Raw genomic sequence first — 26,515 nt, 5'->3', positions numbered from 1 at the left:
TACTGAAGTTTTCTTGTAGGAGGAGGTCAGAGACCTGGCCGTGTGGTGCCAGGACAACAACCTCTCCCTCAACTTGATCAAGACTAAGAAACAACATTAAGAATGTTGTTTCTTAATGTTCTCTGAACTATTTGAGAACATTCCCAATGTCAAACCGGTTGGAGAACATTGCTAGGACATTAACAACATTTTAATTCAATTGAACCATGTTTGAACTTTTAGGAAAGGTTTTGTTAAAGTAATGAAATACCAATATTTTTTTGTTTGTTGTCAAGTTACTTAAATGTGCTGAGAATGTTCCAAAGCCAAGAAACTATCCTACACCATTCCCAGAAAGTTGTGGGAAGGTTGTTTGCAAAATAACCATAGGACAACCATGCTATCATCAAGCTCTAAGAATCTTATGGTTTTTAGAACATTATGTGCTAATTGGGCAATGCGTTTCCTTCAGGAACTACTTGCAGAACTCATCTCAATAAGTAAGTCTGAGGAGAGTGTCTCAACAGTGAAATGCATGGGCTGGTGTCTCGAGATGGCACGTTACCTCTCACTGTTTTGGGCACTGAGGCCAATTGCAAATGGGAAACCTGGCAAAGGACCCATGGCTGTCTCCTCTCCTGTTTTTGAGATGCAGCCTGCCATACAGAGGCTGTTAGATAAACTAATTGAATCAGGCTGCCTAGCTAGCACATTTGGTTCCTTGGATGTTGTGGGAATGTACGTTTTTGGTTTCCTATTGGTTCTGGGAATGAAGCCACACGTTTCCTAACAGATAAAACTGAGCATTTTTGAAAAGTTCTGAGAACATGAAAATTAATTTGCTTAGATTTTTCAAAGATATATATATTTTTTATTGCGGCACGGTGTTGGTGAGATTTGAATTTATGTTCCCTACCCATGGAATTAGTCCACTGCACCACCAGGATAGAGCTAGCATGCCATGTTTTTTTTTTTTAATCATTCAAGCTGTTCATTTTAGTCTATACAAACCCCATTTTAACGGAAACAAGCAGTCATTAAGATCAGGTGTGGCCAATTAGTGGGTGCGGCCAACACACCTGAATACGCTGAACAAGATAGAGGATAGAATTTTGTTGATGCTGAGAAAGGAATGTATGTTTTTAAATAACATTCTTAGAACGTTTTCTTGTTTTTTTTAATGGAAAGTTCTTAATGTTCTGAGAACATGACTTTAAATAGAACCATGAGGAAACCTGTAGAAAATGTTATGATGAAGTACTGAAATTCTCACCTAAGAAACATATGGTTCTCAGAATATTATGTGCTAGCTGGGTATCCTGCACCATTTCTAGAACGTTGTGGGAAGGTTGTATGCAAAATAACCATAGGAGAACCATGCTTTCACCAAACTTTAAGAAACATATGGTTCTCAGAACATTATGTGCTAGTGTAACAGTATAACTTTAGACCATCCCCTCGCCCATACCCGGGCGCGAACCAGGGACCCTCTGCACACATCAACAACAGTCACCCACGAAGCATCGTTACCCATCGCTCCACAAAAACTGCGGCCCTTGCAGAGCAAGGGAAACCACTACTTCAAGGTCTCAGAGCAAGTGATGTCACCGATTGAAGCGCCACTAGCGCGCACCGCTAACTAGCTAGCCATTTCACATCCGTTACACTAGCTGGGCGTATTGTTATCAAACCTTTAACGTTATGCATAAATTCTGTCCACTAGGAGTCAATACTATTGATTGTTTATTTCCCCACATCAGCAATGACAAGATTTAGGTTTGGTTTGAAGACAATCCAAATTCGATTGGAGTGGAAATAAAATGATAGATGTTGAATTAGCACCAGGCTCAGTTACATAAATTATTCTAACCACAATGTCCTTGTCTGTAGGTTTTCATTTTGATATTGAAGGATTGTTTGACTGACTTCAGCACAATTAGCCTAACTTAATCAAATAAACAGAATTGGTTTGTTATGTTAAATCGATTTATTTAGAAAATGTTTAATTTATAAAATAGAGCTTTATGATATTTTGACAAACCTGATTTACAGTTGACAGTTACAGACTTAAGACAAAGCACTGACACCTTTTCTTTTAATAACACATATATTATAGTATATACAGTGTACCAACCAAAGGCATCTGTCTGAAGTGTACATTTGAAATCAGGTTGCAATACAAAGTAGGATACAGGCTCTGATCTTCATGGTGTGGTTACCTGTGACATTTTAAGCCATTTCCAGTCATCATTCAGAGCATTTTCGAAGATGCTTTGTCAGGCAAGCACTATAATTTTCATTTCACAAAAATCCCCTCCATCCCTTTAAGGTGAGCATAAATGGATGACCTGCATCGAGCCATTCTTAGAAAACATAACACCATTAGAGTGACTTGAGGCTAGAATTACTGTACTAAGCGCTGGCATCAGTGCAACGGCAGCAATTGTTATTCTAGGAAATAAAACATGAATACAAAGTGTTGGACATAGACACATTGAATTTCCAGGAAAAAGAACATAGAAACAATATTATTTCCAGGATTAAAAACATAACATTCTAAGGTTAAGCTTAAGTATACATGTCATTGCTGTGAAAGAGAATATGAATGGAGCAGCACATAAACACGTACACTAAGAAGCTTTATCCAAGACAACTCAAAAACCTGAGATTCTCCTCGATACTGTCAGGTAACATACTGGACTGGCAGTTGAGTTCTGTCGGTTTTTGGAGTGTAATTTTCAAACCACATGCAAACTGTAAATGAAATGCATTTAAATTCCCAACAATTTTGGGGGGAAATATCTTAAATTGCTTGGCATAAACAAAACATGCTTGGAGATATTAAATGCAATGAAGACACACACAGACAGTCATTGTCATAATCATAGTCATAAAACATTTCTGTGAAATAAAACTTTGTATCATTGGCTGCATTTACACAGGCAGTTCTGATTGTTTGCCCAATTATAGGCAAAAGAGCTGATCTGATTGGTCAAAAGACCAATTAGTGGAAAAAGATCCAAATTGGATTGCCTGTGTTTGAGTGAAGACACAGACAACATATCAGTTACACTATGGAGCTCTTGTAGCATTATATCCAACCACCTGCATGGTCACATTTATACGAGAGTCTGAAAAGGCCTGGGCTCCACCAGACTATTAGACATGTTTCTCAGATCAGCCACAGAGTGGACCACCCTGTAGCCTAGAAGAGAGAGTGTATCATTGCACAGAGTCTGCAAAGTCCTCACTATATCAAACCCTAGTCTCAGTCTCCAGCTCTCTGCTGTGGCTTTGGAGTCTCTGGTGGTGGAATACTTATAGTTCCACTCGGATGTAGGAGGCGCGCTGTTGTTGGTGTTATGTGCGATCCACGAATGCACGCTTTCATCCATCTCCAACCCCACAAACCTGTAGATCTCCTGAGCCTTCTCCTTGGGGTTGAGGGCCAGGTCCTCGTAGCGCACCAAGAGGTAGCGTCCATGCAGCCACGCCGGCCTCTGCAGCATTGTCTCTGCTGAGTCTGCCATGTCCCTGCAGGTGCTGGTGATCTGAGCTAGGTCTACGTAGTGCGGCTGCCTACCTGTAGCATTCCAGATCTTCCAGGCACGAAACTGCTCAGAGAATGCCATCATGCGCGAGGCCAGGATGGCTCTGGGGTCGCGCACCAGGTGAACGATCCTTAGGTCTAGCCGCGGGTCCTCGGTCAAGGTGCGCAGGTCCCCCACCTCAGGGACACGCACCGTCTTGATGGCCACGTGGCCCCGTGAAAGACACGCGATGGAGGCCAGGGTGAGGTTCAGCGCCCCGCACTTCTTGGGGCACCAGGTCTCATCAGGCTGACTCCCAGAGGCCGAGGCCCCCTCACCACCCTCGGGGCACACAGGGGGGGAGCAGAGAGCTCGGCTGGAGCTCCGGCGGAAGAAAGACCCAGTGACGTGGTCCTGGGGCTCAGGACGGATGTAGTTCTCCAGGAAGCGTAGGTCACAGGTGTAGAGGTTGAGGAGGAGGTCCCGGTAGGCCCCCAGCAGGGCCCGGCGGTCCAGGGCCCGACGCAGTCTGCCGCTGGAGTTGGTGAAGGCCTGCTGGACGTGGTAGAGGGGCTCGAACGCGTAGAAGATGGCCGGATGCTGGTTGAAGAGCTGACCAGTGAAGGAGGAGCCGCTGCGGGTGGTGGCGAACAGGAGGATGTGGCGCCGGGAGACCATGGCTGATGTTTCCATGGGCAACGTGTTGTCCTCACACATAGCTCTCCACCTGGAGTCTAGAAGGACAAGGGGACAAGGAGAGGATATCTGTACCCATGTAATACACATAGTAGCCTATTGTACTGTGATAGTTGCAATTAACTACAATAGCTGCATATGCTTCTAGAATATGATACAGTTGATTAAGTATTTAAAAAGTCTATATACAACAGTATGGGTCTTAGTTGACTTATTTAGAGGGCAACTTCATGATTGTTCTTTATTTTACTACTTCATAAATACAACTGTTAATATTAATTGGTTGACTTTCATACAATTTCAGACAAAGACGTTCTGCAACCAATCTTAAGCTCTTGGCACATGGACACTTGGAATGAAAGAAGCTTATAAAATTATCATCATCATAACAGAGGACTAAGAAAAACCAACTGAATACTCTATCCAGCCAATTTGCTTAAATAGTTCAAAAAGTAGGCTAAACATGCATGAGTAAGATGCTTGTCTGCCGATGTTTACCCAAGGACTGGTGAAATGTCTCCTCTCTAAATATAGAGCGGATTGCTAACGTGTAATTACTGCTGATGAGGAGTTGATTGCAAAGGGGTCGCTACTTTTATCTGGAGACAAGCTTGACGAAAGGCGTATACAGCCACCCCACGAAAGCTGATTAATGAGGATAAACTGGAGGATAATTGTCAAATGAATAAAAATGAATCACAGATATTACATCTCTCTCATCCTCTCCTCCATGAAAAGGGGAATTCCCTTGGGTAATGATTAGCTTACTATTTGCGCTCTCCCTCTGCTCCTCGAGAGTCAGTGACTAATGACCCCACGCAAACAAACATTCTTTCTGTATAAATACCACATAAGGGTTTTATGTGGGCAAAAATTCCCAAAATTAAACTTGTGAACCCTGAATGTACAGTGGGGAGAAAAAGTATTTAGTCAGCCACCAATTGTGCAAGTTCTCCCACTTAAAAAGATGAGAGAGGCCTGTAATTTTCATCATAGGTACACTTCAACTATGACAGACAAAATGAGAAGAAAAAATCCAGAAAATCACATTGTAGGATTATTTATGAATTTATTTGCAAATTATGGTGGAAAATAAGTATTTGGTCACCTACGAACAAGCAAGATTTCTGGCTCTCACAGACCTGTATCTTCTTCTTTAAGAGGCTCCTCTGTCCTCCATTTGTTACCTGTATTAATGGCATCTATTTGAACTTGTTATCAGTATAAAAGACACAACTGTTGGCGCAATTATTAGAAAATGGAAGAAGTTCAAGATGACGGTCAATCACCCTCGGTCTGGGGCTCCATGCAAGATCTCACCTCGTGGGGCATCAATGATCATGAGCAAGGTGAGGGATCAGCCCAGAACTACACGGCAGGAGGTGGTCCATGACCTGAAGAGAGCTGGGACCACAGTCTCAAAGAAAACCATTAGTAACACACTACGCCGTCATGGATTAAAATCCTGCAGCGCACGCAAGGTCCCCCTGCTCAAGCCAGCACATCTCCAGGCCCGTCTGAAGTTTACCAATGACCATCTGGATGATCCAGAGGAGTGGGAGGTCATGTGGTGTGATGAGACAAAAATAGAGCTTTTTGGTCTAAACTCCACTCACTGTGTTTGGAGGAAGAAGGATGAGTACAACCCCAAGAACACCATCCCAACCGTGAAGCATGGAGGTGGAAACATAATTATTTGGGGATGCTTTTCTGCAAAGGGGACAGGACGACTGCACCGTATTGAGGGGAGGATGGATGGAGCCATGTATCGCGAGATCTTGGCCAACAACCTCCTTCCCTCAGTAAGAGCATTGAAGATGGGTCGTGGCTGGGTCTTCCAGCATGACAACGACCCGAAACACACAGCCAGTGCAACTAAGGAGTGGCTCCGTAACTAGCATCTCAAGGTCCTGGAGTGGCCTAGCCAGTCTCCAGACCTGAACCCAATAGAAAATCTTTGGAGGGAGCTGAAAGTCCGTATTGCCCAGCGACAGCCCCGAAATCTGAAGGATCTGGAGAAGGTCTGTATGGAGGAGTGGGACAAAATCCCTGCTGCAGTGTGTGCAAACCTGGTAAAGAACTACAGGAACTGTATGATCTCTGTAATTGCAAACAAAAGTTTCTGTACCAAATATTAAGTTCTGCTTTTCTGATGTATCAAATACTTATGTCATGCAATAAAATGCAAATGAATTACTTAAAAATCATACAATGTGATTTTCTGGATTTTTGTTTTAGATTTCGTCTCTCACAGTTTAAGTGTACCTATGATACAAAATTACAGACCTGCAAAATCGGCAGTGTATCAAATACTTGTTCTCCCCACTGTATATGCAGTAAGTACAGGGCTGGAACTGTAAAAATTACAGACCTCTACATGCTTTGTAAGTAGGAAAACCTGCAAAATCGGCAGTGTATCAAATACTTGTTCTCCCCACTGTATATTATCAAGCAATTGTAAAATAAAATGTCTTTGTATGCCCTCTACTGGTCGCATTTAAAGTGACTGCTGGCCATCAGTTGAGTCATGTTGTCACGCTCGTCGTAATGAGTAGACCAAGGCGCAGCGTGAGTAGAGTTCCACATACATATGAAGCTACTGGTGCACACAGGCAACTATCCGTAGACAAGATCCCACAACTAACAATGGGGAAATGGCTACCTAAATATTATCCCCAATCAGAGACAACGATAAGCTGCCTCTGATTGGGAACCATATCAGGCCACCATAGACATACAAATTCACCTAGATGACCCACTCAAGTCACTATCACGCCCCAACCAACACAAAGAATAAACAGCTTACTATGGTCAGGGCGTGACACATGTACAAGTTATTTCTACTATGTCTAATCAGTGGCGGTCAGTGCCGTTTAAGATGAGGACGATTTTTTTTTTATGAGCATGGCCTTATTTCTATTACAGCATATTGGATGATTGTCATTCATATTCCATTCACCCAGTTCAATGTAACATTGATAGGCTTAGGCTACTACATGATACTACAATTTTCCCTATACCCATCATGAGTTTGCTACAACCTAGCCTATGAATGAAAGTTTACAATGTAGTGGCACACAGGTCGAGAGGAGAAATACTTTAGGTGACAAACAGTGACACATGGACAGACAGTGACACATTCAATACCAAGTTACACACTCTTGCTTGTACCTAGCTGATCAGGAGTAACATCATAGTCAACATAGTTAATAGAATTAACGCGTTAGTAAACCCGCTACAATCGTGTAGTGCAGTATACAGTCAGTAAGCCGTTTAGTAGTTACACCGGTGGGACCCGGTGGCAATAAATGAGTAAAACCAAAAGCTTACCTTGACTTGGAAGAGTTCCAGTGTTGGATAGTCATAGCCAGCTAGCTAACATAGCATTCCTCTGTTTGAGCAGGGTGTTTGAGTAGGCTAAACTACAGTAGCTAGCTGCATTTGCTACCTAAATAAGTGAAAGTAAAAAAATATCTCACTTGCTCCTCCATTTTGAATTAATTAATTTGTTCAAAACTGTTCAACTATTGTCTTTCTCTCTCGTTGAGTCAACTACTCACCACATTTTATGCTCTGCTGTGATAAGGTGCGTCTCGGTGAGAGGTGTAGGAGTTCTATGGGGTTGAGATCTGGGCGGGGTTGCCCGGGCGGTGTGTTTGGGATCATTGTCATGATGAAAGACCCAGCCACGTTTCATCTTCAATGCCCTTGCTGATGGTAGGCTTTGTTACTTTGGTCCCAGCTCTCTGCAGGTCATTCACTAGGTCCCCCCGTGTGGTTCTGGGATTTTTCTCACCGTTCTTGTGATCATTTTCACCCCACGGGGTGAGATCTTGCGTGGCGCCTCAGATCGAGGGAGATTATCAGTGGTCTTGTATGTTGTCTTCCATTTCCTAATAATTGCTCCCACAGTTGATTTCTTCAAACCAAGCTGCTTACCTATTGCAGATTCAGTCTTCCCAGCCTGGTGCAGGTCTACAATTTTGTTTCTGGTGTCCTTTGACAGCTCTTTGGTCTTGGCCATAGTGGAGTTTGGAGTGTGACTGTTTGAGGTTGTGGACAGGTGTCTTTTATACTGATAACAAGTTCAAACAGGTGCCATTAATACAGGTAACGAGTGGAGGACAGAGGAGCCTCTTAAAGAAGAAGTTACAGGTCTATGAGAGCCAGAAATCTTGCTTGTTTGTAAGTGACCAAATACTTATTTTCCACCATAATTTGCAAATTAATTAATAAAAAATCCTACAATGTGATTTTCAGGATTTTTTCCCCTCATTTTGTCTGTCATAGTTGAAGTATGATGAAAATTACAGGACTCTCATCTTTTTAAGTGGGAGAACTTGCACAATTGGTGGCTGACTAAATACTTTTTTGCCCCACTGTATATATGTATTTATATATACATAGTCTACCAATACAAAATTGGCACAGATGAAAATCCAAAACTACGCTCTCGAAGGAACAGAAACTCGTGCCAATACACGGAGGAACAACCACAATTCCGACACTACATACAGGTGCCTAAATAGTGAAGACAATACAGAAACTCATGCCAAACGCACGGAGGAACAAACTCAGTTCCGAAACTTAACTACACGTAGGTAATAGCGAAAACAATAAACATCATAGATCATCGAACGCAAATATACACAAGCTTAATCCTGCACGAATTAAGGCAGGCAACAGGTGCCCTATATACACACAGAAATAAACGCAATTGAACCCAGGTGTGAAAAGGAACACAGACAAAACAACCAGAAAAGGAAAAAGGGATCGGTGGTGGCTAGTAAACCGGCGACGCCGAGCGCCGAGCGCCGTCCGAACAGGGAGAGGAGTTACCTTCGGTAGAAGTCGTGACAACTGCTGAGCTAGTTGTAGCTTATGCTTTCAGTACTAGATTCATTCTCTGATCCATTGATTCAGGGGACAACATGTCAGTTCATGCTGCAAGAGCTCTGATAGGTTGGAGGATGTCCTCTGGAAGTTGTCATAATTACTGTGTAAGTCTATGGAAGGGGCTGAGAACCATGATCCTCCTAGGTTTTGTATTGAAGTCAATGTACACAGAGGAGGACGGAAGCTAGCTAGCTGTCCTCCGACTACACCATGGTGCTACCCTACAAAGTTGTTGAGGCTCCTGTAGACCTTCATTGCAAAACAGTGTGTTTTAATTAATTATTTGGTGGAATGTGAATATATTTTGTGTAGTTTTATCTATATAAAATATATTTTCTTAAATTAAATTCACTGTGGAGGAATTTCCTCCTCTGAGGAGGAGCCTCCACTAGTCTAGCTACGTAATAGAGGCATCAGTTTAAACCCTACCAGTTACTGAGCAAGACTAGAACACAGCCTCAATGAAAATTCTACTTTAATTAAATAACAAAATACATACAGTCGAATGTATAGCTACTTCTGTTTGTTGCTCAGTCTTGTTATGTGCTTTGCAAATAGAGCCTTACCTCTGGGCTGTTGGCTCTCACAGCGGTAGACACACACTAAGTACATACAGTATAATGCATTCTCCCATGTGTGCTCCCTAAGCCATATATACAGTCCAGCCACTTTGCGTTTGTTCTGTATTAGTGGTTACATGCTTGGCAGAGATATGCCTATACCTTTGGGCAGCTGGCTCTGGCAGTGGTAGACACACACAAAGTAGGCTAGAACATACAGCAGAATGTGTGCTCCCTAAGCCATATACTAGCATAGCCATTTTGTGCTTGTTTTTCTGAGTTAGTGGGGACATTCTTGGCAGAGTTTTGACCCTACCTTTGGGCTGTGGGCTCTGGCAATGTAAGACTTCTCAGTAGACACACAAAGTAGATACACTGGAATGTGTGCTCCCTAAGTAATGTAGAGTACAGCCAATTGTGCTTGTTGTTGTGCATTAGTGGTTTCATGCTTGAGCTTTCTCTTACCTTTGGGCTGTCGGTTTTGACAGTGGTAGACGCCACCGTGGCAGGGCCCGGACAGGGAGTCTCTTAGGGTGCGGATGGCTGTATACTGGACCCCCAGAGAGGCACACACCAGCAGCAGCACTGTCTTCCAGGAGCACTCCATCCTGCGTCCTCCTCCGGCCTTACATCCTTCACGCTGCAACCACCAGGGGAAACACAGAGAGGTGACACTCCTCACACACTGTCCTCAGGGAGAACAAGAGCGATGCAGAAGAGTAGTCCTCTGGGATTTGAACTTTCTGCAGACATTCTGACCAGAGCAGGAAAGAAAAAAAAAATTACGAGCAGCTTTTTTCCTTCTTCGTAACGATGCAAAAATCCGAAACTTTATGTAAAAATGTATGGAGAAAATGTATCCATGCCTATGGCTTTGTCACAGATTAAACTACTGCAATGCTCTACTATCTGGCTACCTGGGTAAGCCTAGTGGTTAGAGTGTTGGACTAGTAACCGGAAGGTTGCAAGTTCAAACCCCTGAGCTGACAAAGTACAAATCTGTCGTTCTGCCCCTGAACAGGCAGTTAACCCACTGTTCCTAGACCGTCATTGAAAATAAGAATTTGTTCTTAACGGACTTGTCTAGTTAAATAAAGGTAAAATAAAAATAAATAAAAAAAGTGCACACATGCGGCTATTCTGTGTTGAACGGTTAACAAAGAAATAGGTACTCCTATATGCTTAATTTAGAGTTATTAATGTAACTTTAGTTCTACAAATGTTGAGCTATATGTTTTGATTTTTAATACATTGTAAGGCTGCATGATGCAACAATAATTATGATTTTTTTTTTTAAGTTGCTTGAAAAACATGAGCTCTGCTTAGTTTTTTTGCACAGGTGGTACACACTTCGTCAGTCTCTCATTCACAATTTTAGAAGCACTTGATAATGCCTCGGATTTCCCTGCGGCATCCCCTTTGTGTGACCATGATGCACCCTAAAAAAATCCAGGTCAGTTGCAGCCCTTCACCCTAAATGCTGCTCGCTTTGAAGCACCTCATCTCACTTACACAGTTCTCCATCACGTGATCGGGTCATTCTCACAGGCTACAAGTGAAGACTTGACCTATTCTATTCTGTGCAAGAAATAAATATTCCAAACATGGTCTGGGACAGTTCCCAAATTAATACAACCACGCAATGAGGCTGACGCAACAAATGAGAACGTTTAGCTTAAAATTATAAACTATTAGGCTATTTCTTCATATTATAAGCACAGCAATGCGCACATGGCAGTTGGCTTTAATAAGCGTGAATGATCCATTAGTGGGAAAACACCATTATCAAAAGTGACCACAAATGTGATTATGCATGTAATGCTTTTATTATAAAGGTGCATTTTTATGGTGAAAATTATCTTTCCCAAACTTGAAACTCACACACTGCTTATGTATGCCAGTTAGGCTCTACACCCCAATGTAAAGTGGATTAATGTGCTTAACTTTAAGAAGATATTTGGCCACTTTAGTTGTGATATAAACCTTATTAAAACATATACGCCTATGGGCCAGGCTACATGAGGTGTGCGACTATGATTGAAAAAGTCGCAAAAAAAGGCATTGTTTCTTATGGTAGGCATCATTCACAAGTGATAACATATAATTCACAAGTGATAGGCTAATATTGTCACCAATCAGACTATTCTTGATTTAATATTGTCTTTACATATTCTAAATAATATGTGTGAACAATTTTTTTATTTAGAATGAACCATTATCATGCACCTGTCTCGTAACAGGGGCAGCAGAAAAATAGCGAATGGAGGACACTTTTCCCCCTGGTTCATTTTCATGCCAGCCAGGTAGGCTATACTCCTGCTGTAAAGAGAAGCAATGTGCTTAATATTAGGAGAGTTGATAAATAAATATAGTAGGCCTAGCCCATAGAAAGCTGATGGTTCCCTTTTAAATAGAGGCTTTCACTCTGTTTTCTCACGCAATTGCATAGCCTATTGAAATGGGCTCTCATGAAGTGTTTGATTAGATTGTCGAATACATTTGCATTGGTGTCAGAGTGATTGGAGGGACAATAGAGTGCTGAGTACCAAGCAGTTAGCAGGTTTGGTAGGCTACTAATGACCATCAGCAGCATCAGAGCTTGGAGAAGCCTAACTACATGACTAAACGGTCACGTGGAATTTGACTGCCTTCATGACTCGTGACCGCCGGTAATACGGTCACCGCAACAGCCCTATTCCTGAGTGGCGTAGTTAAAGTTTTAGCTTAAAATCGGCTTGATAATCTATTTCAAGACTTGAAAATGGCTGTCTAGCAATGATCAACAACCAAATTGACAGAGCTTGCAGAATTTAAAAAAGAATAATGTGCAAATATTGTGCAATCCAGGTGTACAAAGCTCTAAGACTTACCCAAAATGACTCACAGCTGTAATCGCCGCCAAAGGGGATTCTAACATTGATTCAGGGGTGTGAACACTTAAGTAAATTAGATATTTCTGTTCTTCATTTACTATAAATGTGCCAACATTTCTAAAAACATATTTTAACTTTTTCACTATGGGGTATTGTGTGTAGATGGGTGAGAAAAAAAAGTGTATTTAATCCATTTTGAATTCAAGCTGTAATAACAAAATGTTATTTCTCGGGTTTCCTGTATTAGGTATGCTCGCTCTCTCCCCTCCCAGAGAACCTGAGCCCTAAGACCATGCCTCAGGACTACTTGGCCTGACGACTCCTGGCTGTCCCCATCCCCAGTCCACCTGGTCGTGCTGCTGCTCCAGTTTCTGCTGTTCTGCCTGTGGCTATGGAAACCTGACCTGTTCACCGGAGGTGCTACCCAGACCTCTCTCTCTCTCTCTCTCTGCTCGGCTATGAAAAGCCAACTGACTTTTACTCCTGAGGTGCTGACCTGTTGAACCCTCTATCACCACTGTGATTATTATTTGACCTTGCTAATCAAATCAAATCTAATTTTATTTGTCACATGCAGATGTTAATGCGAGTGTAGCGAAATGCTTGTGCTTCTAGTTCCGACAATGCAGTAATAACCAACGAGTAATCTAGCTAACAATTCCAAAACTACTACCTTATACACACAAGTGTAAAGGGATAAAGAATATGTACATAAAGATATATGAATGAGTGATGGTACAGAGCGGCATAGGCAAGATGCAGTAGATGGTATCGAGTACAGTATATACATATGAGATGAGTATGTAAATAAAGTGGCATAGTTCAAAGTGGCTAGTGATACATGTATTACATAAAGATGAAGTAGATGATATAGAGTACAGTATATACGTATACATATGAGATAAATAATGTAGGGTATGTAAACATTATATTAAGTAGCATTGTTTAAAGTGGCTAGTGATATATTTTACATAAATTCCCATCAAATCCCATTATTAAAGTGGCTGGAGTTGAGTCAGTGTGTTGGCAGCAGCCACTCAATGTTAGTGGTGGCTGTTTAACAGTCTGATGGCCTTGAGATAGAAGCTGTTTTTCAGTCTCTCGGTCCCAGCTTTAATGCACCTGTACTGACCTCGCCTTCTGGATGATAGCGGGGTGAACAGGCAGTGGCTCGGGTGGTTGTTGTCCTTGATGATCTTTATGGCCTTCCTGTGACATCGGGTGGTGTAGGTGTCCTGGAGGGCAGGTAGTTTGCCCACGGTGATGCGCTGTGCAGACCTCACTACCCTCTGGAGAGCCTTACGGTTGTGGGCGGAGCAGTTGCCGTACCAGGCGGTGATACAGCCCGACAGGATGCTCTCGATTGTGCATCTGTAGAAGTTTGTGAGTGCTTTTGGTGACAAGCCGAATGTCTTCAGCCTCCTGAGGTTGATGAGGCGCTGCTGCGCCTTCTTCACAATGCTGTCTGTGTGGGTGGACCAATTAAGTTTGTCTGTGATGTGTACGCCGAGGAACTTAAAACTTACTACCCTCTCCACTACTGTTCCATCGATGTGGATAGGGGGGTGTTCCCTCTGCTGTTTCCTGAAGTCCACAATCATCTCCTTAGTTTTGTTGACGTTGAGTGTGAGGTTATTTTCCTGCCACCACACTCCGAGGGCCCTCACCTCCTCCCTGTAGGCCATGGGTGTCAAACTCTGGCCCGTGGGCCAAATTTGGCCCGCGGGGTAATTATATTTGGCCCGCGAGACAATACCAAATTACTACTAGAGCTGGCCCGCCGGTATTATACAGCGCATTCACCACTAATACTACGAATCCCATAATGCTCTGCTGTTTTCGCGCGCCAATCAGGACAGGACCCAGAAACGCTCTCTCCTCTGTGACAGTAGTCATAGCAACATAGACGCTACAACTGTCAGCGAGCTAACCCTTCCCAAAAATGGCGAAAAGAAAGGCAGAAAACAGGAGCTTTCTGGACAAGTGGGAGGCAGAATATCTGTTTACATATGTAAAAGACAAACCTGTTTGTCTTGTTTGTGGAGTCAACGTGGCTGTAAGTAAGGAGTACAACATTAGACGACACTATGAAACGAAACACCATGACAAATACAAGGACCTGGACATGACTCAAAGGAGCCAGAAAGTAGAGGAGATGAAAAGAAGTTTGGTTTCACAACAGAATATGTTTAAAAAAGCCACATCACAAAGCGAGGCTGCTGTAAAGGCTAGTCATATAGTGGTAGCAGAGATCGCAAAATCAGCCCGGCCCTTTAATGAGGGAGAGTTCATGAAAAAGTGCATGATGAAGGTTTGTGACCTCGTATGCCCAGAGAAAAAACAAGCATTTTCAAACGTGAGCCTGAGCAGGAACACAGTAGCTGATCGCACATGTGATCTTGCCAGCAATCTGTATGACCAGCTGATGGAAAAGGGAAAAGATCTTGTTGCGTTCTCCCTCGCTGTGGATGAGAGCTGCGACGCATCTGATACTGCTCAGCTGTCAGTCTTCATCCGTGGAGTGGACTCAAATCTGTGTGTTACGGAGGAGCTATTAGGATTCAAATCAATGCATGGCACAACCACAGGAAAGGAAATCTTTGAGGAGGTTTCCAAATGTGTAACTGAAATAAAGCTGCCGTGGGATAAACTCGTTGGATTAACGACAGATGGTGCGCCAGCGATGTGCGGTAAAAAGAGTGGACTGGTGGGCATGGTTCGGGAGAAGATGCGGGAAGAGAACTGTGCAGGTGAGCTAACTGTTTACCACTGCATCATACATCAGGAAGCACTGTGTGCCAAAGCCCTAAAGATGGAACATGTTATGACCACAGTAACACAGGTAGTTAACTTTATAAGAGCCAAAGGTCTAAATCACCGCCAGTTTAAATCTTTTCTGGAGGAGTATGGTTCGGAATACGCAGACGTGCCGTATCACACAGAGGTGAGATGGCTAAGCAGAGGAAAAGTACTGAACAGATGTTTCGAGCTGCGTGAGGAAATATGTCAATTCCTGGAAACCAAAGGGAAGGATACAGCAGAGCTCCGGGAGCAAAAGTTCCTGTGTGAGCTGGCCTTTCTCTGTGACATCTCGAGCCATCTCGATGCGCTGAACCTGTAGCTTCAGGGGCGGGGGCGCATCATCACAGACATGTACGCTGCAGTGAGGGCCTTCAAAACTAAACTGTGCCTGTGGGAGAATCAGATGCTGCAAGGAAACCCTTGCCATTTTCCCTGCTGCCAATCCATAAAAGCGCAGATCTCTACCGCCGTGTTCCCATGCGCACAGTTTGCTGAAAAACTCAGTGTTCTCGCCGCTGAGTTTAGCCGGCGATTTGCCGACTTCGATGCCCAGAAATGCAAGTTTGAACTGCTTAGTAATCCCTTCGCAGTTGATGTGGAAAATGCACCAACCAACATCCAAATGGAGCTGATTGAACTCCAGTGCAACGACACGCTGAAGTCAAAGTATGATGCTGTGGGCGCCGCACAGTTTCCACGGTTCATCCCTGACACAATGCCTCAGCTCCGCACCCAAGTTGCTCAGATGCTCTCCATGTTCGGCAGCACTTATCTATGCGAGCAACTTTTCTCCTCGATGAAGATGACCAAAACAACTCACAGGAGACGTCTGACTGATGAACATCTTCGCTCGATACTGAGGATTTCTTCAGCTCAGAGCTTGAGCCCAGACATTGATGAACTAGCATCCAAGAAGAGATGCCAGGTATCTGGCTTGGGCACATCAGATTAGACCAGTGTGCAATAATTAACGTTTTCTTTATGCACTTTTTCTTGCTACAAGGCATGGGCTTGAATGGTTGATTGATTTATTATCATTTTATTTGTAAAATTATTAGCCAGTGGAAAAAGTTTATTTTGGTATTTAAATCAGAAGGCTGCAAATAGAAAAGAGGCATACAATTTTTATTTAAATTTTATTTATTTAATAAATGAATGCCATTGATGTGTTTTTTCATTTGAAATTCGATTTTGCATGTCTCCACTATTAAATTATATATTGTATGGTAATAAGCGATTCTTGTTCCATATTCAATGTTAAAGCAAAACTTGTTTGGGTCCATATTAAAAGGTTAATTTGTTCAATGTTGGCCCGTGACTTTGTTCAGGTTTTACATTTTGGCCCACTGGGTATTTGAGTTTGACACCCCTGCTGTAGGCCGTCTCGTCGTTGTTGGTAATCAAGCCTACCACTGTTGTGTCGTCTGCAAACTTGATGATTGAGTTGGAGGCGTGCGTGGCCACACAGTCGTGGGTGAACAGGGAGTACAGGAGAGGGCTCAGAACGCACCCTTGAGGGGCCCCAGTGTTGAGGATCAGCGCGGTGGAGATGTTGTTGCCTACCCTCACCACCTGGGGGTGGCCCGTCAGGAAGTCCAGTACCCAGTTGCACAGGGCGGGGTCGAGACCCAGGGTCTCGAGCTTGATGACAAGTTTGGAGGGTACTATGGTGTTAAATGCTGAGCTGTAGTCGATGAACAGCATTCTCACATAGGTATTCCTCTTGTCCAGATGGGTTAGGGCAGTGTGCAGTGTGGTTGAGATTGCATCGTCTGTGGACCTATTTGGGCGGTAAGCAAATTGGAGTGGGTCTAGGGTGTCAGGTAGGGTGGAGGTGATATGGTCCTTGACTAGTCTCTCAAAGCACTTCATGATGACGGAGGTGAGTGCTACGGGGCGGTAGTCGTTTAGCTCAGTTACCTTAGCTTTCTTGGGAACAGGAACAATGGTGGCCCTCTTGAAGCATGTGGGAACAGCAGACTGGGATAGGGATCGATTGAATATGTCCGTAAACACACCAGCCAGCTGGTCTGCGCATGCTCTGAGGGCGCGGCTGGGGATGCCATCTGGGCCTGCAGCCTTGCGAGGGTTAACACGTTTAAATGTCTTACTCACCTCGGCTGCAGTGAAGGAGAGTCCGCATGTTTTGGTTGCGGGCCGTGTCGGTGGCACTGTATTGTCCTCAAAGCGGGCAAAAAAGTTATTTAGTCTGCCTGGGAGCAAGGCATCCTGGTCCGTGACTGGGCTGGTTTTCTTTTTGTAATCCGTGATTGACTATAGACCCTGCCACATACCTCTTGTGTCTGAGCCGTTGAATTGCGATTCTACTTTGTCTCTATACTGACGCTTCACTTGTTTGATTGCCTTGCGGAGGGAATAGGTACACTGTTTGTATTCGGTCATGTTTCCGGTCACCTTGCCCTGATTAAAAGCAGTGGTTTGCGCTTTCAGTTTCACGCGAATGCTGCCATCAATCCACGGTTTCTGGTTTGGGAATGTTTTAATCGTTGCTATGGGAACGACATCTTCAACGCACGTTCTAATGAACTCGCTCACCGAATCAGCGTATTCGTCAATGTTGTTGTCTGACGCAATACGAAGCATATCCCAGTCCACGTGATGGAAGCAGTCTTGGAGCGTGGAATCAGATTGGTCGGACCAGCGTTGAACAGACCTCAGCGTGGGAGCTTCTTGTTTTAGCTTCTGTCTGTAGGCAGGAAGCAACAAAATGGAGTCGTGGTCAGCTTTTCCGAAAGGAGTGCGGGGGAGGGCCTTATATGCATCGCGGAAGTTAGAATAGCAATGATCCAAGGTTTTACCAGCCCTGGTTGCGCAATCTATATGCCGATACAATTTAGGGAGTCTTGTTTTCAGATTAGCCTTGTTAAATCCCCAGCTACAATGAATGCAGCCTCAGGATATATGGATTCCAGTTTGCAAAGAGTCAAATAAAGTTTGTTCAGAGCCATCGATGTGTCTGCTTGGGGGGGAATATATACGGCTGTGATTATAATCGAAGAGAATTCCCTTGGTAGATAATGCGGTCGACATTTGATTGTGAGGAATTCTAAATCAGGTGAACAGAAGGACTTGAGTTCCTGTATGTTGTTGTGACCACACCACGTCTCGTTAACCATAAAGCATACGCCCCCGCCCCTCTTCTTACCAGAAAGATGTTTGTTTCTGTCGGCGCGAAGCGTGGAGAAACCAGCTGGCTGCACCGACTCCGATAGCGTCTCTCGAGTGAGCCATGTTTCCGTGAAGCAAAGAACGTTACAGTCCCTGATGTCCCTCTGGAATGCTACCCTTGCTCGGATTTCATCAACCTTATTGTCAAGAGACTAGACATTGGCGAGTAGTATGCTAGGGAGTGGCGCGCGATGTGCCCGTCTCCGGAGCCTGACCAGAAGACCGCTTCGTTTGCCTCTTTTATGACGTCGTTGTTTTGGGTCGCAGGCTGGGATCCATTCCGTTGTCCTGGGTGAAAGGCAGAACACAGGATCCGCTCCGTGAAAGTCATATTCTTGGTCGTACTGATGGTGAGTTGACGCTGCTCTTATATTCAGTAGTTCTTCTCGACTGTATGTAATGAAACCTAAGACGACCTGGGGTACCAATGTAAGAAATAACACGTAAAAAAAACAAAAAACTGCATAATTTCCTAGGAACGCGAAGCTTGTCATCTATGAATGTTTGAACATCTTTGATGTGGCCTTAATGGACATGTACTCTTATAATCTCCATCTGGCACAGCCCGAAGAGGACTGGCCAACCTTTGGGCTTGGTTTCTCTCTAGGTTTTTTCTTAGGTTCCTGCGTTTCTATGAAGTTTTTCCTAGCCACCGTGCTTCTACATTTGCATTGTTTGCTCTTTGGGGTTTAAGGCTGGGTATCTGTATAGGCACTTTGTGACAACTGCTAATGTAAAAAGGGCTTTATAAATACATCTGATTGATAGATAGATAGATAGATAGATAGATAGATAGATAGATAGATAGATAGATAGATAGATAGATAGATAGATAGCGGGGCTTTAGGGAAGCAGGTGAATGAAGTGACAATGGACAATGCTGACAGCTAAAACTATGAATACACAATTTTGTAAAAATGGTTAGGGCCCCCATGAGTGGATCTTGCTTGCCAGAATCTCTCCCAACTCTCTCCTCTGCCAGGGGGGCAAGTCACATACAGTAGCTGACATGCAACAGCCACAGGCAGAGCAGCTGAGAGAGAAGCTCTACTGACCTGAGGCTACAGACTAACCCCGGTGATATGACAGAAGATTAATCTAGTCCTACATGCCTCCCTGTGCCTCACAGAAAAGAGAAATGCAAACTGGCACTTTGAGATGTGGAAAGGTCAATTGTGGATCTTATCTTGTACATTTTGACTTACAGCACCTGTCTTTACACTGAATGCATAGGCATGATTATTAAACAGGACATAAATGCCTCATGCAACCTTATCACATAGGCTATATACACCCCATAGAGCAACATCAAGTAGTTAGACAGACAATAGATAAGCTACAAAGGAAATATCTAACATTTGGTGGTGGTGGTGTTGGGGTGCTCATGAAAGTTTATAATCATCTCATGTAAAAAAAATGGCAAGTGTTAATAAAATATTGAACACATAGGTGCATATTAAACAAAATAGTGATATCTAAATGTTATTAAAATAAAACTTTATATATGTCTCCTCCATCAACTCAGAGCAACAGGGTGGAAGGCGTCGTGTACCTGGGTGCCAAGAAAAATGCACAATGACATGTTCTCTAGGATATAAGATAAGAAATCACACAATAATGCAAACTATCGATGGTGCAGCGCCAACATCCTCCAACATAACCGTAGCCTATTTGTTGCACGGTTCAGTAACCTGTGCCGTCCAGGTAAGCCTAAACGTGAGTTCAAGTCCGTCGTAATTCATCACTGCCAGTTACTATATCTGATAATAATAACAGTGTAGATAATATACTAGTTCACAGTCACACAAATGTTGCCGTATGAACCAATACTAAATACAAAACAGCAATAAATAAATAAATGCATCTTACCATATAAACTCTGCCAAATCAGCTCGGTAAAGTCAAATTCAGTGGTGGCACCCTTTTAGAGGAGTTCCGTAAGCATTTTCGTGTTCTCGACGGTTTGTCCAGTAGCGGAGTGGAATGAGCAGTGGGAACTGATAGAGCAAGCAGCGCCTGGTTGTGGAAACGCGCGAAGGGATTGAGCAGCAGAGAACGCTTGAAGAAGCAAAGCAGTAAGCCTCCCCCGTGTCATTTTCAGCCCATAGCCGACTCAATAGTTGGTTTCTTTCGATGTCTTATATAATAGGCTTATAATAGGCTTTGAATCATCACACATTTTAGAATAACTGTAAAACTATACTAGATTTGGGCAAACATATTCATATGGTAACCAAAACAACCTGCCCAGATAGCACATTTGGTTCCTTTGAAGTTGTAGGAACAAATGTTTTTGGTTTCACATTGATTGTGGGATCAAAGCCATAGGTTTCCTGACTGGTAAAATGTAACGTTTTTTAAAATGTTCTGAGAACAAATGTAAAAGTTTTCCCTGTTGGGGAACATTTATTTTTAGGTTGCATGGAGGGTCTGAGAACGTTTTACTCTGGTTCCTTGAAAGTTTTCCTGGGAGGTTTTATTGACACCGAGAATGGAATTCATAGGTTATTTGGAGGTTTTGAATAACTTCCTCAACAGTAAGACTTAATGACACTGCTAGGTAATTTTTTAACTGTTTTAAACTCCAAGCACAGATAGAACACAGGGAAATGAATTTCCTTAGGCATGCAACCACATCAGTGAGACTCAAACCTATACTCCTCTGTATTCTGTCTGTGGAATTAGTCCTTTGTGCCACCAGGATGGAGCTTTTTCCTACACATACAAAGCTGGTCATTTTAGTCTATTCAAACAGACCCCATTTCAAAGGAAAACAAGCACTCATTAAGATCAGGTGTGGCCAACGTACCTGAACGCACGTAACAAAATAAATCCTGCGCCGACAGAGATGGCCGCCTCGCTTCGCGTTCCTAGGAAACTATGCAGTATTTAGTTTTTTTTACCTGTTATTTCTTACATTGGTATTCCAGGTAATCTTAGGTTTCATTAAATACAGTCGGGAAGAACTACTGAATATAAGAGCAGCGTCAACTCACCATCAGTACGACCAGGAATATGACTTTCCCGAAGCGGATCCTGTGTTCTGCCTTTCACCCAGGACAACGGAATGGATCCCAGCCTGCGACCCAAAACAACGACGTCGTAAAAGAGGCAAACGAAGCGGTCTTCTGGTCAGGCTCCGGAGACGGGCACATCGCGCGCCACTCCCTAGCATACTACTCGCCAATGTCCAGTGTCTTGACAACAAGGTTGATGAAATCCGAGCAAGGGTAGCATTCCAGAGGGACATCAGAGACTGTAACGTTCTTTGCTTCACGGAAACATGGCTCACTCGAGAGACGCTATCGGAGTCGGTGCAGCCAGCTGGTTTCTCCACGCATCGCGCCGACAGAAACAAAAATCTTTCTGGTAAGAAGAGGGGCGGGGGCGTATGCTTTATGGTTAACGAGACGTGGTGTGGTCACAACAACATACAGGAACTCAAGTCCTTCTGTTCACCTAATTTAGAATTCCTCACAATTATGGAAGAGGTAATTGGACCGAATAGTGTGTGTACCTCAAAACCCCCTCTAACTGGCTGAAGAAGAGTGACAAAGGCGTTGGAGAAGGCCTTCCGAACCACTTCTACTGAGAGAAAGGACCTAAGCCAGAAATTGGTGTACAGTATCAGATCTAAGCTATCAACTGCTTTTCTTTCATGTTTCTCTCATACTGTGAGAGTCCACTTGGAGTGATCATGGAGAGAGATCTGTTCTAACATTTTCTTATGATGCTGGTGTATTGGTTGACGAATGGACAAGACATGAGTGGTAAAGATGAGACAGGACATCTTTACACACACACACACACATGCACAACCTTTCTTATGAGATCTGGGCTCAGTAACTTCCTGCACTATTTATTTTATTTTAAGTTTGTTCTGTCAATCAGATAAGCTGTCATTCAGACTGTGACAGGGAAAAGTACAGCTCTCTCTGAGAAAGGATTTTTATCTATGAGGGAAAGTTAACTTCCCTGAGTTCTTCTATGCTCTGTCTGAGTTCAGTGAGTAAAAAGCACCCCTCAGAGCAGGCTCTGTTGTAAGATAATATGCAGGTGAAAGGAAATCTCATTTTAACCTACCAGTATGCCAACAGCGGAAGTTAAATTTGATTCCGCAAACAACCACAAGGGCACACAAGGCAAGCTTTTCCTCTAATGTAATGTTCTCCTAAACTGTTCTTTGAATTTATTAGAAAACCTGAGCAATGTTATTCTGCTTGGTTTCCAGTAATATGCAGTACATAAATACATTCGATTTTAGTCATTTAGCAGACGCTCTTATCCAGACTGACTTACAGTTAGTGCATTTAAGAAAGATGGGACAAACACAGTCATAGTAAGTACATTTTTCCTCAATAAAGTAGCTATTAGCAAAGTCAGTGATAGTAGAATACATTTCAATAAAAGTGCAAGTGTTAGTTCACGAAAGGCAAGGGTGTTAGATTTTTATGGGGATGTGAGGGGGAGGGTGCTGTGGGATTACTTAAAATACTCTTTGAAGGCCTCCCGAGTGGCGCAGTGGTCTAAGGCTTCACTACAGACCTGGGTTCGATCCCCGGCTGTGTCGCAGCCGACTGGGAGACCCATGAGGCAGCGCACAATTGGCCCAGCGTCATCCAGGGCTCTAGCAAGTCCTTGTGGCGGGCTGGGTGCATGCATGCTGACTTCGGTCACCAGCTGTACAGTGTTTCCTCCAGAAAATTGGTCTGGCTGGCTTCCAGGTTAAGTGAGCAGTGTGTCAAGACGCAGTGCGGCTTGTCAGGGTCATTTTGGAGGACGCATGGCTCTCGACCTTTGCCTCTGCCGAGTCTGTACAGGAGTTGCGGCGATGGGACAAGACTGTAACTACCAATTGGGGAGAAAAAGGTGTAAAAAGTACAAAATAAGAAAGAAGAGATATGCTTTCAGAATATTTGGGGGAAGAAGTTTTCAGTAATATGGCAGTAATATAGAAACAAATACAGTTTATACCCTACAAATATATTTAATAGTTTGAAATATAAGTTGTTTATTAATATACACTGCTCAAAAAATAAAGGGAACACTTAAACAACACAATGTAACTCCAAGTCAATCACACTTCTGTGAAATCAAACTGTCCACTTAGGAAGCAACACTGATTGACAATAAATTTCACATGCTGTTGTGCAAATGGAATAGACAACAGGTGGAAATTATAGGCAATTAGCAAGACACCCCCAATAAAGGAGTGGTTCTGCAGGTGGTGACCACAGACCACTTCTCAGTTCCTATGCTTCCTGGCTGATGTTTTGGTCACTTTTGAATGCTGGCGGTGCTTTCACTCTAGTGGTAGCATGAGACGGAGTCTACAACCCACACAAGTGGCTCAGGTAGTGCAGCTCATCCAGGATGGCACATCAATGCGAGCTGTGGCAAGAAGGTTTACTGTGTCTGTCAGCGTAGTGTCCAGAGCATGGAGGCGCTACCAGGAGACAGGCCAGTACATCAGGAGACGTGAAGGAGGCCGTAGGAGGGCAACAACCCAGCAGCAGGACCACTACCTCCGCCTTTGTGCAAGGAGGAGCAGGAGGAGCACTGCCAGAGCCCTGCAAAATGACCTCCAGCAGGTCACAAATGTTCATGTGTCTGCTCAAACGGTCAGAAACAGACTCCATGAGGGTGGTATGAGGGCCCGACATCAACAGGTGGGGGTTGTGCTTACAGCCCAACACCGTGCAGGACGTTTGGCATTTGCCAGAGAACACCAAGATTGTCAAATTCGCCACTGGCGCCCTGTGCTCTTCACAGATGAAAGCAGGTTCACACTGAGCACATGTGACAGACGTGACAGTCTGGAGACGCCGTGGAGAACGTTCTGCTGCCTGCAATATCCTCCAGCATGACCGGTTTGGCGGTGGGTCAGTCATGGTGTGGGGTGGGTTGGCATTTCTTTGGGGGGCCGCACAGCCCTCCATGTGCTCGCCAGAGGTAGCCTAACTGCCATTAGGTACCGAGATGAGATCCTCAGACCCCTTGTGAGACCATATGCTGGTGCGGTTGGCCCTGGGTTCCTCCTAATGCAAGACAATGCTAGACCTCATGTGGCTGGAGTGTGTCAGCAGTTCCTGCAAGAGGAAGGCATTGATGCTATGGACTGGCTCGCCCGTTCCACAGACCTGAATCCAATTGAGCACATCTGGGACATCATGTCTCGCTCCATGCTTTAGTCCAGGTCTGGGAGGAGATCCCCCAGGAGACCATCCGCCATCTCATCAGGAGCATGCCCAGGCGTTGTAGGAAGGTCATACAGACACGTGGAGGCCACACACACTACTGAGCCTCATTTTGACTTGCTTCAAGGACATCACATCAAAGTTGGATCAGCCTGTAGTGTGGTTTTCCACTTTAATTTTGAGTGTGACTCCAAATCCAGACCTCCATGGGTTGATGCATTTTATTTCCATTGATCATTTTTGTGTGATTTTGTTGTCAGCATATTCAACTATGTAAAGAAAAAAATATTTAATAAGAATATTTCATTCATTCAGATCTAGGATGTGTTATTTTAGTGTTTTTTTTTTGAGCAGTGTAGTTTAACTTTATACAATGTGACATTCATTTAATTGGCCAATTGTCACGCCCTGACCGTAGATTGCTTTGTATGTTTTTTGTTTGGTCAGGGTGTGATGTTGGTGGGCATTCTATGTTTGTATGTCTAGGTTGTGTATCTCTATGTTTTGGCCGGGTATGGTTCTCAATCAGCGATAGCTGTCTTTCGTTGTCTCTGATTGAGAACCATACTTAGGTAGCCTGTTTCCCCACTGTTAGTTGTGGGTGGTTGTTTCCTGTTTTGTGTTTTCACCTTTCACGACTGTTTCGATTTTCATTTCTTACATTCACTTGGTTATTTTGTATTTTCGTGTTCTGTTCTAATAAATAATCATGGACCCTTACCACGCTGCATTTTGGTCCGATCCTTCCTACTCCTCATCCGATATGAAGACGAAGATCGTTACACCAGTCTCTTAGCCTTAGTTTATTATCTATGTTTCGAGTATCTTCAAAGTTTGTGTAGAGATGTTGTTTCAAAGTTTCATTACTACAAAATCCTACATTCTGTGATCAAATTTAAATTGAACTAAATGAATTAATGAAAAGTTACAGTAGATCAAATCTCAGGTCACAGATGACTCTATGAACATTTTTTATTTTATTTGTACTTTTATTTATTCAGGGGAACCCATTGAGATCAGGGTCTCATTTACAATGGTGCCCCGAGGACAGCAATACAACACATTCAAAATTATCAATAAAAATGTAATAAATTACACATTACAGAAACACACTACAACATCAAATAACACAAATACAAGTATTTACATTAAATCCAAACAGTTCCAATTCTCATTAAAGTCATTCAACATTAAAGTCCTAAACTTCCCTAGAGGCACAAGAGAGTCAAGATGTAGGGTGTTTTGTAGGCTATGACAAAAATGGGGGGCACTAAAATTGAAGGCGTATTTTCCCAGATCGGTATGTACTAGTAGAACCGAGAGTTCCCTGTGAACTGGTTTGGTGTCTCATTTTTTAAAGATTTAACAGTGAAGTGAGGTAGGTCAGAAGCTTAAGTAGTAGAGCTTTGTAAACAAAAAGGGAGTAATGAAGTGATCTACGGGACTTTAATGAGGACTATCAATTTGTGCATGGCTGGGCAGGGGGCACCTACGGTGATGATGGTTTGTGTGTGTGGGTTTTACATCTCTGTGTATTAAATGTGTTTCTTCTAGCATGTGATTATCTATGTGTTTTGCTTTAAACATGACTGTAGGATTGTTTTTTGAATGGGAGCTCACGTATAGATCTCATTTTGACTCCACTTGTGCTCAAGAACATCAGTTACTCCTCACCCGAAAGAAACGGAAAGCATAGATTGACCATAATGGGATGTGGGTTGTTTGCATGATACAACCTTACCTCATATCCTTTTAGGATTTTATTTTTCAAATGCGTGATGCTCATGTGAATG

General features: G+C 43.4%; 1 protein-coding gene across 2 annotated transcripts; it reads right to left on the bottom strand.

Annotated features, from left to right (window-relative positions):
- Positions 1-1,969: 1,969 nt before the first annotated feature.
- Positions 1,970-20,699, bottom strand: LOC115134711 (carbohydrate sulfotransferase 1-like). 2 transcript variants are annotated; one of them, XM_065022445.1, is made up of 3 exons: positions 20,395-20,699; positions 10,127-10,301; positions 1,970-4,243 (listed from the first exon to the last, which is right to left on the bottom strand). In XM_065022445.1, the coding sequence occupies exons 1-3, from the start codon at positions 20,395-20,397 to the stop codon at positions 3,099-3,101; spliced, it is 1,323 nt and encodes a 440-aa protein (XP_064878517.1). In that variant the 5' UTR covers positions 20,398-20,699; the 3' UTR covers positions 1,970-3,098. The 2 variants fall into 2 exon arrangements, with proteins under 2 accessions (XP_064878517.1, XP_029524760.1); XM_029668900.2 differs by lacking the exon at positions 20,395-20,699 and having other exon boundaries at positions 10,127-10,901.
- Positions 20,700-26,515: the final 5,816 nt, after the last annotated feature.

Source organism: Oncorhynchus nerka, linkage group LG9a, assembly GCF_034236695.1.
Source record: "Oncorhynchus nerka isolate Pitt River linkage group LG9a, Oner_Uvic_2.0, whole genome shotgun sequence".
Taxonomy (NCBI): domain Eukaryota; kingdom Metazoa; phylum Chordata; class Actinopteri; order Salmoniformes; family Salmonidae; genus Oncorhynchus; species Oncorhynchus nerka.
Note: the sequence above shows the minus strand (reverse complement) of the source record. Positions and strands in the feature narration are given on the sequence as shown.

Coding starts and splice junctions, on each gene's coding strand:
- LOC115134711 (XM_065022445.1), bottom strand. Junction 4,244..10,126: donor TCAAAACCGACAGCCCAAAG/GTAAGAGAAAGC, acceptor TTGTCCTTCTAG/ACTCCAGGTGGAGAGCTATG.